General features: G+C 37.7%; 2 protein-coding genes across 2 annotated transcripts in view; one reads left to right on the top strand and one right to left on the bottom strand.

Moving 5' to 3' along the window:
* The first annotated feature begins 8827 nt into the window (after positions 1-8827).
* Positions 8828-11592, top strand: phox2a (paired like homeobox 2A). Its single transcript, XM_061925966.1, has 3 exons — positions 8828-9207; positions 9955-10142; positions 10261-11592. The coding sequence occupies exons 1-3, from the start codon at positions 8985-8987 to the stop codon at positions 10759-10761; spliced, it is 912 nt and encodes a 303-aa protein (XP_061781950.1). The 5' UTR covers positions 8828-8984; the 3' UTR covers positions 10762-11592.
* A 1789-nt stretch (positions 11593-13381) lies between these two features.
* Positions 13382-14324, bottom strand: part of inppl1a (inositol polyphosphate phosphatase-like 1a) — a 48583-nt gene continuing 47640 nt past the window's right edge. The window contains exon 27 of the mRNA XM_061925753.1: positions 13382-14236. Within this exon, the coding sequence (XP_061781737.1) occupies positions 14140-14236 (97 nt within the window). The 3' untranslated portion in view covers positions 13382-14139. The remainder of the gene's footprint in view (positions 14237-14324) is intronic.

Raw genomic sequence — 14324 nt, 5'->3', positions numbered from 1 at the left:
ATAATTTATTTTACATTATCATTCTATATTATTGTAATTATTATTAATACTAATAATAATACAAACATATTCATAATTAATCATTAATATTATATATCATTGTAACTGTCATTATTATGATTTAATATTATTTCATTATATCTTAACAATATTTTATATTATTATATATTATTAATTGAAATATCTAATATATATATACATGTCATTGTTTTTATGGAATAGTATTAATACAATAATAGTATATTATTAGTATTAGTGAAGGGAATTGTGAAGTGAATTATATTTATATAGCGCTTTTCTCTAGTGACTCAAAGCGTTTTACATAGTGAAACCCAATATCTAAGTTACATTTAAACCAGTGTGGGTGGCACTGGGAGCAGGTGGGTAAAGTGTCTTGCCCAAGGACACAACGGCAGTGACTAGGACGGCAGAAGCTGGGATCGAACCTGGAACCCTCAAGTTGCTGGCACGGCCACTCTACCAACCGAGCTATACCGCTATAATTGTTATTGTTATAATAATAATTATAATAATCAAAACAATAATAGTAAAATAAAAAATAATTTATATGATTTTACATTGTCATTATCATCATTATCAATAACAGTACTATGATTAAGCTTTTTTCTATTAAAATATCTTGTAGGCCAGGGGTGCTCACACTTTTTCTGCAGGCGAGCTACTTTTCAATTGATCAAGTCGTGGGGATCTACCTCATTCATATATATAATTTATATTTACTTATTTATGAAACATATGTTTTTGTTAACAAGTTAAAGGTGTTTAATGATAATACAAGCATGTTTAACACATATAGTTAATATTGTTAATAAATTAAAGGTGTTTAATGAAAATACAAGCATGTTTAATACATATAGTTAATATTGTTAACAAGTTAAAGATGTTTAGTGATAATGCAAGCATGTTTAACACATATAGTTAATATTGTTAACAAGTTAAAGGTGTTTAAAGATAATGCAAACATGTTTAACACATATAGTTAATATTGTTAACAAGTTAAAGATGTTTAGTGATAATGCAAGCATGTTTAACACATATAGTTAATATTGTTAACAAGTTAAAGATGTTTAGTGATAATGCAAGCATGTTTAACACATATAGTTAATATTGTTAACAAGTTAAAGATGTTTAGTGATAATGCAAGCATGTTTAACACATATAGTTAATATTGTTAATAAATTAAAGGTGTTTGATGATAATACAAGAATGTTTAACACATAGTTAATATTGTTAACAAGTTAAAGGTGTTTAAAGATAATACAAGCATGTTTAACACATATAGTTAATATTGTTAATAAGTTAAAGGTGTTTAAAGATAATACAAGCATAATTAACACATATAGATTCCTTTCTTTCATGAAGACAAGAATATAAGTTGGTGTATTACCTGATTCTGATGACTTGCATTGATAGGAATCAGACAGTGGTGCTGATAAAGTCCGCATTTTCGAATGGAGGAGAAAAAAGTCCTCCTTTCTGTCCAATACCACATGAAAGTGGTTGGTTTTTGGCATCTTATTTATCCAGCTTCCGTACTCCTTTGTATACACTTTACAAGAAATACATTGTCGGCAAACTCCGTAGCTTGCTAGCTTGTGCACGCCGGCTTTCTGAGACTCTTATTTTGGTAGCGCAGGCAGGATGAAGCAGCGCTTTTATTGTGCAACTGTGCAGTCGGTCTTTGGAGTTTTGACGACAGAGTCTGTTGAAATAAAGTGTTTCTTGCCTTCCAGTCGGTAATTTTAATGAGCTGGCAGCAGCCAGCGTCATCTCAGAAGACCCTCGGGTGCCGTGAATGTCAATCAAGTGACGAAAGTGACATCATAGTGAAGATTTATGATCGCTCATTTTTAGGACTATTTTTTTGATGGCTGGCTGGTGATCGACTGACACACCCTCCGAGATCGACCGGTAGCTTGCGATCGACGTAATGAGCACCCCTGTTGTAGGACAACAAAAACAGCAAATGGCCCCAGGGCCCTAATGCTAAAAAAAAATGAAATATTCAAGATGCTAAAGCTAATCCAGTGGAAGTGAATGTAATGCTAAACTAACTGAACTAAACACTGACATTGCTTTGTGTTTTTGCTGACTAAGACAACAAGTGTGATATGGTCCAAAATAATATACTTCATTAATAGTTTCTCATGGTCATTCACATTGACATCCCACTGGGTTGAGAGTTTTTCCTTGCCCTTTTGTGGGCTCTCAACCGAGGATGTCGTCGTGGCTTGTGCAGCCCTTTGAGACACTTGTGATTTAGTGCTATATTAGGGCTGGGCGATATATCGATATACTCGATATATAACAGGGTTGTCTCTGTGTGATATAGAAAATGACTATATTGTGATATTCGAGTATACGTTCTCACAAAGTTGCTTTTAGCTGCGGGCATTACACTACAGGCTCTTCTCACTCTTTCTAGTCTCTCCTTCTCACAGAGACATAAAACAAGCGCACCTTCTTACATACGTCACATACGTATACGCCTTCGTGGAGCAGAGAGGTAGCGGCATGGGTAACGTTAGCTGTGGTGCGAGTGGTAATACGAGAGAAAGAAGGTGCAAATCTGGTAACAAATGAAGGAAGAATTAATTCCCAAGAAAAACAGCAGGGGGGTCCATCGTCTGGCGGTGGTTTGGCTTCAAGTGGGAATATGTCGAACAGACAACCGTAATTTGTCAAGTGTGGGGCAAAAGTGTTGCTACAAAAAGTAGCATTACTGCGAACATGTAGCATCATTTGAAAAGTCACCCGCGAGAGAATGAAGAGTGCTTGAAACTACGCATGTCAACATCTCCATTCGGTGCCACACCCACAAAATGCCCAAGCAACCATTTCCACATCAGCACCGTATGAAAAAAATAGTCAACAACAGAAGGAGATAACATCCGCGGGAACCTACCACATAGCGAAAGGACATACACTATTTGATTTCCTATTTTGCAGCTCATTTTTATCTGACACTTATTGAAATATCTTGTGTGTCATCATGCACAAAAGTGCACTTTATTTGTTTTAAACTATTGTAGTGGCGTTCTGTACAAAAAGTGCACTTTAATTTAGTGTTGTTTTGATATGTCATCTTAGTGACACCATGCACAAAAGTGCACTCGTAGCTTGTTTTAAAATGTCTCTGACAATCTTGCACTTTCTGTTTTTGAAATGACATGAATGTTTGTGCCACTGCTTAATAACTGTTTAATAAATACACTTTTGGTCAATTGACTTAGTTGTAATTTCCCTCTCTGCATGAAAGTTTAAAATGAGCATATATTAATGCAGTATGAACAAGAATGTTTTAATGTAGACACATAGAATCATCATACTGCTGTGATTATATGCATCAAGTGTTCATTCAAGGCTAAGGCAAAAATATCGAGAGATATATATCGTGTATCGTGTCATGGCCTAAAAATATCGAAATATTAAAAAAAGGCATTGATTGACTTTGATTGATTGACCGATAAATGCTTTAAAATGTAATATCGGAAATTATCGATATCGTTTTGTTTTTTTATCGGTATCGTTTTTTTTATCATTATCATTTTTTGAATTGTTATTAAATCAACATAAAAAACACAAGATACACTTCCAATTAGTACACCAACCCAAAAAAAATTCCCTTCCCCATTTACACTCATTCACACTCATTCACACAAAAGGGTTGTTTCTTTCTGTTATTAATATTCTGCTTCCTACATTATATATCAATATATATCAATACAGTCTGCAAGGGATACAGTCCGTAAGCACACATGATTGTGCGTGCTGCTGGTCCACTAATAGTACTAACCTTTAACAGTTAATTTTACTCATTTTCATTAATTACTAGTTTCTATGTAACTGTTTTTATATTATTTACTTTCTTTTTTATTCAAGAAAATGTTTTTAAATCATTTATCTTATTTTATTAATTAAAAAAAAAAAAAGGACCTTATCTTCACCATACCTGGTTGTCCAAATTAGGCATTATAATGTGTTAATTCCACGACTGTATATATCGGTATCGGTTGATATCGGTATCGGTAATTAAAGAGTTGGACAATATCGGATATAGGCAAAAAGCCATTATCGGACATCCCTAATTGATAATAATGAATTATCTTGACTGGTAGAAAATGGACTTATATTCGTGCAGCAAAAGGCCCCCGTGCCACACTTTGGACACCCGTCGTGTCTTTGTTGTGTTCGCGCGGCCCCGCTGCCTGCACATGCGCGAGGTCACGTGACGCGCCCCTCCGGAGAATGAGGCATTTTAGGCTAATAAAAGGCGCGCAGAACAAGCGCACACGCAGTCTGTCCGTCATTCTTTTAAAGAAAAGGAACAAATCCATTCCGCCTAATTCGAACCTTGCTCAGGGACAGCTCGCGTGGCAGATTGCAGCCTAATTAGTTTAGCGGGAAAAGTAATTGAATTAAGTTTCCACAGCTCGGCGAGGCTCGCCGCTGGGCTGCTTTGAGAGCTGCAGATCTAATTAGCTTGTTTGGAGAACATCTAGCAGCGCGGGCACGCGCGCGGACGCTGCAGCTGCGTGCACGTCTGCTCTGCTCTCCCGGGATGTGCTTTTTTGTTTTGTTTTTTTTCCTCCTGAAAAGCTTCTTTTTTAAGTAACACGCCGACCTCCATTAGTGTCATGTGAAGCAGGACAAGAAGGCTCCCGCCTTGGAAACTCTTTCTTGGGCTTTCTGGCTGTCAGGCACACACACAACAATCGATGCTTTTGGACTGATGTTTCAACAATATCGTGGAAATATCACGTATAGAGCCGCAGGTGACCACGGTGGTCCAGTCATTATCATATCTGCGTACACACTAGAATATTACTTCATACATTTTTTTTTTATTGCAGGTTTCCCCCCCCCTCGTTAAATTACAACTTCATTCTACAAATAATAATTACTTGTTTCGATGAATAATCCTATTTTTATTATTTATTTTATTCTATTAACTTAATCCAGTGCTAATTACTACAATTTTAGACAAAATGTTTAAGTGTATTCTTCTAAACTCAACACAGTGATAATATTATATCTTATTCTTGCAAACTTATGACATTTTCTTACTATTTTTGTCTGTAAAAATACAATATGACATTTTTTTCTAATAACAACCCTTTTTATTCTGGTAAAATTACTACTTTTTTCTTGTAACTATTACTACCATTTCTTGACAAAATATTTCTTCTAAAACTTAATTTTTTTCCCATTAATTTACTATCTCACTGTGATAATAATACCACCTTATTTTTCTGCTATTAATAACACTGTTTTATTCTGGTAAAATGACAACTTAATCCAGCACTTTAGACAAAATGTTTAATTTTATTCTTCTAAACTCAACACTGTGATAATTGTATACCTTATTCTTGCAAACGTATGACATTTTCTTACTATTTTTGTATGTAAAAATACAATATGACATTTTTTTCTAACAACACTTTTATTCTGGTAAAATTGCTACTTTTTTCTTACCATGTCTTGACAAAATCTTCAACGTTATTCTTCTAAAACTTATTTCCCCCCCCATTAATTTACTATCTTTACTGTGATAATAATGCCACCTTATTTTTCTGCTATTATTAACACTGTTTTATTCTGGTAAAACGACGAGTTTTTTTCTTGCAAATGTACAACTTTTTTTCTTGTAACCAATTATCTTGACAACATGTTAAGATATATTCTAAATACTTTACTTACACTCTAATAAAATATCCTACTTTACTGTGATATCATAACTTCTTGCAAACTTACATTTTCTTACTATAGTTGTCTTGTAAAATTACAAATAAATTCTACAAATAATCATTACTTTTTTAAAATGATCATTACATTTTAGTAAAATTAAAATTTCCCTTTGTGACAAATTACCACAATTTATTCACAAAATGTTCAAATTTATTCATCTAAAATGGTAATTTCTTTCTCCCAACAAATTATTATTTTTATTATGGTAAAATTATCAAACCATTCTTGCAAATTTACTCAATTTTCTTATTTTTATTGTACATTTATAACACATTTTTTTCTATGATTATTCATATATTATTACATTCTGCAAAAAAAGTGGACTGCTTTTTACCTGCAATGACAATTACTATTGCCATTACTATTGATATTATTATTAGACGAGCTATTTTGCAACTTTTATTTTGCTTTTCAAATAATATGTTTCCCAATAAAAGGCACGAACGCATCATAATGTCTTTTAATTATTGTTTTTTCTTGCGTTTTGTCCCCATTGTTGCTCTTTTACTGAACTATAGTTTGCACACATAAAGCAGTGCAACATAAACATGTAAGTGTCATGTAAATACATCACACTCGTTATGTGCATCATTTTCACATGCAGTGATGATATTGTTGCACATCAGACACCATAAGACGATGCTGCTGAAGATGCACGCATCAGCACTTGAACGCAACAGCGTCACGGTGCATTGCAGTAATTGGGAGCAAGGGACGCTGCATGGAGACGAGGACCGAGACGATGGGGAGGGGCGAGAGGGTTGGGGGGGGGAGTCGTCGCTGCATGGACCCTCGCTTTCGACCTTCTTGCATGGAAACTGCGGCTGTCATCCATCAAATGTGAGGTTTGTGCTGCAGACTTGATGTTATTTTACGCACCATTCAATCAATTGGAGTTGGGGGGGGGGGGGGGGGGGGCGATGACACGTGCAGCTTGTAAGCAGGTCGTCTCACTGTGTGTGTCAGCTTCCTTTTAAAATGTTCCCAAAATAAAACACTTGTTTTCAAAAAGTACCAAAAAAAAAAAAAAAAAAAAAATCGAATAAACGGCCCCTTTTTTTTAGGCACAATTAAACACTGTTGCCTGCAATATAATTAATTGAGTTACACGAATCAAATTACATTAACACCGTTTTTTTTGTTTTTTTTTGTTTTTGGACAAACAGTGGGGAAAGCCCCTTTAACGACCACAATAATTAATATAATAATTGCAAAGGCAGATTTGATGGCATTTAAAGAAATGGCCGGTATGACTTCAACCACAACAAATGTGATAATTGTGTCTAATTAATTACATAATGATGCAACAATAAAAACATGCATGGAGGAAATATGTCAGTTTGCACGGTGGAAGGAGGAGGCACGTGACTTTGACACCGCCATTTTTGTTTTCATCCATCACACACACACACGCACACACACACACACACAAATATAACACGTTCTATAATTGCTGATGTTGACATCCCAGTCCTATATTCATTCATGATAGACTACGGTATAGATCCCCACAAAGCTTTATAATCCCTACATAGTCTCTCTCTCAGGGGCCCTCAGGGGCCTCTGGGGCACCATTGTGTCCTCCCCTCGTGTTGACTCGGACGCCATGAATGAAAAAGATCCACGTTACTGTTTCCGTCATGAATGTAAAAGTCCAAAGTTAAAACCGAGGAGGAGGAGGAGAGGTCTCCCTCGGTGCCAAGTGGACCAAAGGGCGGATTAGTGGCCCGGGAAGAGAGCATCCGTGCTTTGAAGGGATTAAAAAAAAAAATCAAAAAGGAGAGTAAAAGGCGGGAAGTTTGCTCTTTTTTGTTTGTTTGTTTGTTTGTTTGCACAGTTTAAGTTTGGAAACTGTTTAAGTCACCTTTGAACCCAACAGACGGCCTCATGCACGCGGGGGCCCCCCCAAAAAACATGCTGACACTGTTTGTTTGTGCATGCAAAAAAACAACATCATGATAACAAACGCATCAAATTACATTAACATGTTTCATTTATACCAACAAATAACACGCTTTATTCTTCCGCGGTGACAATAACAAGACTCATTAATTCAATTGGCGTTGATTAAAGCACTATATTTCTCCTTTGCTGCTGTATTCATATTTATCTCGGTGATATTAACAATAATCGCCGACATTACTGCAATATTATAGAGGTCGTTTTAGGGGTGAGAGGCGCCCCGAACCTGCTTTAACCTGATTTGTTCATTTCAACACATGACACATTTTGACAGTTATTGCATGAATTTTTACAAGGGGGAAAAAAATGAATAGTAAACAAGAAGAGTGAAACAGGGACATGTATTGTTTTTATTTTTGCACCTCGCAATAAATGTCATTAGCGTCAAAATTATTTGGCATTCAACACATTTAATGCGTACAATGTCAAAATAAAATAAAAATAAATACTAATCAACAGGTGCATTTCGTCCAATATATATATATGACTTATGGCTCATCTTATGGCATCCAACAATAAACATAAACCAATTTATGGGGCGTCAATGTGTTTACGGTGACTGCTCGCTTGTCTCCACGGCCACTCCTTTCTCTTTATGTGTGTGCGTGTGTGTGTGCGCGCGCGCGTGTGCCGTCCATCCATCAAACTGTGACGCGTCCGTAAAAGTACATCGGAATCAAATCAAAGCTTTTAATCTGGGCAATCACCGTCACATCTGGAAGTTTGCAGCCATATAAAGACCTCCTGTCTGTATATGAAAACCCAACAAATTAAGTTATATAATTGCAAAACATTTTTTTTTTAGAAAAAAACAGCACGTGAGTAAGTATTTCGGAGGATATTTAAAGAAATTAAAAAAATAATAATAATTGTGCACTCGCTATGACGGATAAGACGTGTCCGATAATGGACGCAGGGCGAACACGATGGCTTTTCGACAGCGGTGCTGCGCGGTGGGCGTGGCCGTCGCGCAGTGGGCGTGGCCACTATTGTCATGGAAACTAGACCACCGCCTCGCTATTGTCTCTCCCGCTGGCAACTTTATTATAAGCGGGAGGAGAGCAGCTCGCTGCTGTCAAACGGACGACGAGGCGCAGGCAAGAAGTACCGAGAAAGACTGCTTGGATTGTTTTTTGGATGAGATAGGAAGACATCTTTTGTGGACACACACATATATACACATATATATAAACACACACGCGCACGTGGAGATTTACCGGAGAGACTTCATCCGCGCACACCGGCTCATCTCCATGTATAAAATGGATTACTCCTACCTGAACTCCTATGACTCGTGCATGGCCGCCATGGAAGCGTCGGCCTACGCGGACTTCAGCTCCTGCAGTCAGGCCAGCTCCTTCCAGTACAATCCCATCCGCAGCGGACCCTTCTCCAACCCGGGATGCACCCCGCTCAGCACGGCCAGCTGCACCCTGGGGGCCCTGAGAGACCACCAGCCCGCTCCTTATTCGTCAGGTAGAGAGGAGACAATCGCCCTTGAAAGTCATTCGGGACAATTATTAATCGCTATATGCATTGTGGAAAAAATGTGTCTAATCAGTGAGTCATAACGAGGCCTGCACAAGTTTTTACATTTCTATTTGATTATACGTGACATTTTTCGTTAGGCCTGCAATTCTACTGAATAATAATAATTACAATACAAAAGTAACAGTTTTTATGCAAATAAAATTCGATCTTTTTATTGTTATAATGCAATATTTCATTGTCTAAATTAGTCAAATTGGTCTAAATGCATTTGGATATTTATTTTTCGTTACAGTAAAATTTAATAAAAGCAATTTTCTGTCATTAAAAAAAAGCAGCGTTTTGAGCTCAATTAGGTGTTTTAATTAATAGCAATAACCCTACATATGTTTTCGAATAAATGCAATCAAATGTTGATAAATTGACCTAACAACTCACTAATCCAACGCATTAATAATCGAATAATTGTTGTCTACCTTGTACTTTTTTTTTTTTATATCAATGCCTGAAATAAAAAAAATAAAAAAATATATATATCTCACGCCTTGATTAAAACAATTTAAAAATGGCTGGATCCATTTGAAAAAAATATTACACAAAATATTACATTAGATTATTTTAAAATATTCGATAATCATGGGATTATATTAAAATATTTACTTTATAAAGCATGTCATTTCAAATTAAATTGACAAAAGTGTGTTAAAGGTCTTCTTTTTGTTTGCATTCTCACAGTTCCTTACAAGTTCTTCTCGGACCCTTCGGGCCTGAACGAGAAACGAAAGCAGAGGCGCATCCGGACCACGTTTACCAGCTCCCAGCTGAAGGAGCTGGAGCGGGTCTTTGCCGAGACGCACTACCCGGACATTTATACCCGGGAGGAGCTGGCTCTCAAGATCGATCTGACAGAAGCGAGAGTACAGGTAAGAGGCCATTAGCTGCAGTGGACTTTCCTTTGTTTTGGAAAAAAATATGTCCACTGGAGAGGACACTGGTTTTCTGGAGGATAGCTAACAATGTGTGTGTGTGTGGGGGTACCAGGTGTGGTTTCAGAACAGGCGTGCCAAATTCCGGAAGCAAGAGCGAGCCGCCAACGCCAAAGCTAACAACTCCGCCGGCGCAGGCGGCAACAACAACAACAACGCCTCCGGCGGAGGTGGCTCTGCGGGGAAAAAGGGCGGCGAGGCCAGATCGTCATCAGACGACGAGTCCAAAGAATCCACCTGCAGCCCAACGCCCGACAGCACGGCCTCCCTGCCCGGCTCGGCCAACGGCAACCTGGGCAGCCCCTCTAGCCTGAGCCCCAGCCCGGCGCCGACCAACAGCGGCTACGCCTCCGGCTCGCCAGTCCTGCAGGGGCTCAAGGCGCCCAGCTGGTCCGGCCTGGGGCCGTCCAACCCGGCCGTGGCTCAGCCCGCCGCCCAGACGCAGGAGATTCTGAAGGCCTGGCAGCCGGCGGACAGTATGACGGGGCCTTTTGCGGGGGTCCTGTCCTCCTTCCACAGAAAACCCAACGGCGCACTCAAGACGAACCTGTTCTGAAGCACAGAGGTCATAAAAACCGGGTCTGACTCAAACCTCATCCGTCACACACACACATAAACACACACACACATACACACACACTACAGCAGAGCTCATGAGCATGCTGGTCAGGTACCAGTTCTATAAGCAGAAGTCCAAACATTTCTCAGAGCACAGCAAGGAGGAAGAGGAGCCCCTAAATCCAATTAGGAGACCCTCAGCTCATCCCTTCCTGCCTCTTTACTGTAACAAGCCCCCCAGTGACCTCCCTTAAAGTGACCCCCCGGTGCTTTCCGGCCCATCAGTAGCTACTTTGTTCACATGCAGCAACTTGAGGGTTTAAAAAGTGGCCATTACAGCAACATAGTGTTCATGCCATGAGCCGGCCTTTTTTATTTTTTACTTACATATACGGCTGAAGAGTTTTTCCCTTTCACACACACACGTTCCTCCACTTCCAGCTCATTGTTCGCCCTCCTGAAAAGTGCGAGAAAAAAGGATGCGTTTGAATACTGTCGGGACAGATGAGGTTCCTCCTGCGCTCCTTTACAAAGACACAGATCTCTTCTGGGTTGCAATCCTCTCTGACTGCGATATCTGCTGAAGAAAGGGACACTATTAGTATTTATTATTATTTTTTAAATGTGTCATTATGGATTTTTTCTTGGAAAAAAAAGTGGCTCATGAAATTGTGTGACTGTAAATCCTGTAATTAGTAATATAAAATATTAGCAAGACAACACATTTTTTGTTTTCTAGATTGATTTCCGTCTCACAGAAACGCCAGTGAACGACACAGTATAGCACTACTCTGATTATTCTAATAAATCTACATTATGGAAGCACTAAGTGATGTGTTTAATGACCTTTCCTTGTGTATGTGTGTGCATGTGTAAATTACACAACAATATCTAGCATAAAGCTTCTTACTTTACTACACCACTCATCCTTTCAACCAATAATGTCTAAAACAAGGGCCACATATAACTGAAAAATAAAGAAAATTGCAGAGTCCACTTTGATATTTTGTAAATCAACCGGTAGATGTGCAAATAAATTAAATAATTAGAAGGGAAAAACATCATAATTTCAACCTCTGTGTTACAGTTGACATATAATATGATCATTAGTTTACTTATATTAAATTGTTTGCTTTCCCCTCACTCGTGCTTTTTTTGTTTTTACATTTTCCAAATATGTGCCTTGTAAATTTTCTTTTTCCTCATATTATAATAAAACAATAATTAAATTGTTTGCTTCCCCCCCCCATTTCTGTTTTAAAAATGTTTGTCCACTACATTTTCCAAATTGTTACTTTATTCCCACAATATTTTGCTTTATTCTCGTAATATTTACTTTTTTCTAAGCTAATTCCCCTTCACACAATTGTTAACTTTATTCATTGTTTTTTCATGCGTTTGTCAAGGCCTATCACAACCCCAACATTTAAACTGTTTGGTTGTAACGTTTATTTTATTACTGTCATAAATTAATCTATTCCTGTAAAATTAGTACTTTCTTTCTCTTAACATTATGGGTTCATTCTTATGAGTTTACTGCTGTTTTTGATGTTGTTTTTATTTAACTGTACATTCGTTCTTCGTTTATCGCTGTTAATTTCAATAAGTTAATTTGCATGAAGTAGGAATCAAAAGTTATACATCAAATATTTCAATAACTTGAATTTTAAAAAGCTGTTTACAACGGTTTTCATGAAATAACTCCCTTTAGTCACCTTTACACTATTAATATTGCCGTAGGCTAAGCCAATCAGGAGCCAGGGGTCTGGACAGCGCGCTCTGATTGGTTTAGTCTCCCCTATAGCCAATACGAAAGCAGTATTGATATTTTTTGTTTATTTAGTCACTTTTATGCTTGAAAATCCTTTAGCACCCCAAAATTTAAGAATATGCCTTTATATATATATATATATATATATATATATATATATATATATATATATAGTTGTTTTTTTTAAATATCAAAATAAAGTCAGCAATGTTTGAAGCGTGATATGAATTTGGACACCCCTGGATTATACTAAACACACACAAATACAACACACAATTACACAACATTCACACAGTTTCAGCTTAACAGAACCAATGTCTTTTTTGCAACAAGTGTGTATTATGTGACAAGATAGGCTACATTATATACTTAATACTGTCAAGTGTCAGGTGATGATGTATTGTATTAATGATTAAAAAACAGATTATCTGAGTAATGGGGCAAGACAATATAAGCTTCTGCATCGTGCTACTCCTTTTTGGAGACACACACGCCATTTTTCTTTTTAATTTTTCTTGATTTGTTTTTTACAGATAAATATATTGCTTAATTATTTGAATTGTGTAGGTGGGTTGGAAATACAATTGTGAATTATTGTAGCAAGAAAACATTGTGATAATAAATCCATTAAAATGGCTTTTAAAAACGTCAAAACTTAACTTGAGCACATGTGCAAACTTACATAATGAATAATTTAAAAAAATGTTTACATTACTGTATACACTTAAAACTGAAAGGTATTACCAGGTTTCCCAGTGAGCAGCTACAGGTGAGGCTAATGGTTTAACAGCACCATCTGGTGGCCAAATCAGGAAACACCAACAACATGAAAAAAAAGGAGAATTACTTTTCTGTCCGTCGTCATGTTTTTTTTGGTAACCAGTGGTTTTCTTCAAGACAACAGTGTGATTTATTAAATCTTTCAAACCAGTTAGTCAACTTAGCTGACTGTTACAATTAGGTATGAATAATTGTGACATAAAGTTGTGCTGTCACAGTGAAATAGTGTGGACATGAGAAATGAAACCTTCAGCCTGCTGTCACGTCATGTGAAAAGGGCCAAAGCTGACGTTGTGCTTTCAGCCGAGTACTGGTTGGCACCGTTTTTCCCTTTATCATTACAAGAAAAGATAAAACCATAAATAAACACTGAAACAACACATGCTGGCACTGAAACTGACAAAGACTGAGTTCAGTCCGCGTTATGTAGGTTCTCAATGCAACCGCCACTTTCGGTTTTGTGTCTCTGTGGTTTGACATTTAACTGGAGCAACTTCCTCCACATCCTTTCCAGGTTGCGAGCGTCGTTGGGGAAATACCTGAGACGTGCCCACTTTTGTCGTGTCTTTATGGACGCCATGAAACACTTGACCAGTCCTGACAACGTTCTCGCTTCTGCGTTGAGAGCTGAGGGACATGCAGTGACGCGGCGTCCGACAGACTCCGAAATAAGGCCACATCTACAACAACAACAACAACCGTTGGCGGCGCCTCTGAAAAGGTCCAGCAAGTCATTTTAAAAAGTCAAAATGAAGTGCACAATCCCTCAGAAGGCACCGTTGGACGTCACGACAGCAACGACTGTTTGAAGCGTTCGTAAATTTGCTACAGTTTCTGCTGCTGTCTGAGGCTCTCCAGCAGCATATGCTTGTGGGCGGGGTCCAGGACTCCCGCCTCCTCCAGGTCCTCCTCTGTAATGTCACTGTAAAATTAAAAAAAACAAGATGACGACAAAGTTTTTCCTGTAAGTCCAGTGTAACAAGTATTCCAATCAACTACTATTAATGAAT

Source organism: Nerophis lumbriciformis, linkage group LG30, assembly GCF_033978685.3.
Source record: "Nerophis lumbriciformis linkage group LG30, RoL_Nlum_v2.1, whole genome shotgun sequence".
Lineage (NCBI taxonomy): Eukaryota > Metazoa > Chordata > Actinopteri > Syngnathiformes > Syngnathidae > Nerophis > Nerophis lumbriciformis.
The sequence above is the reverse complement of the archived record's forward strand: the minus strand, read 5'-3'. Positions and strand labels throughout refer to the sequence as shown.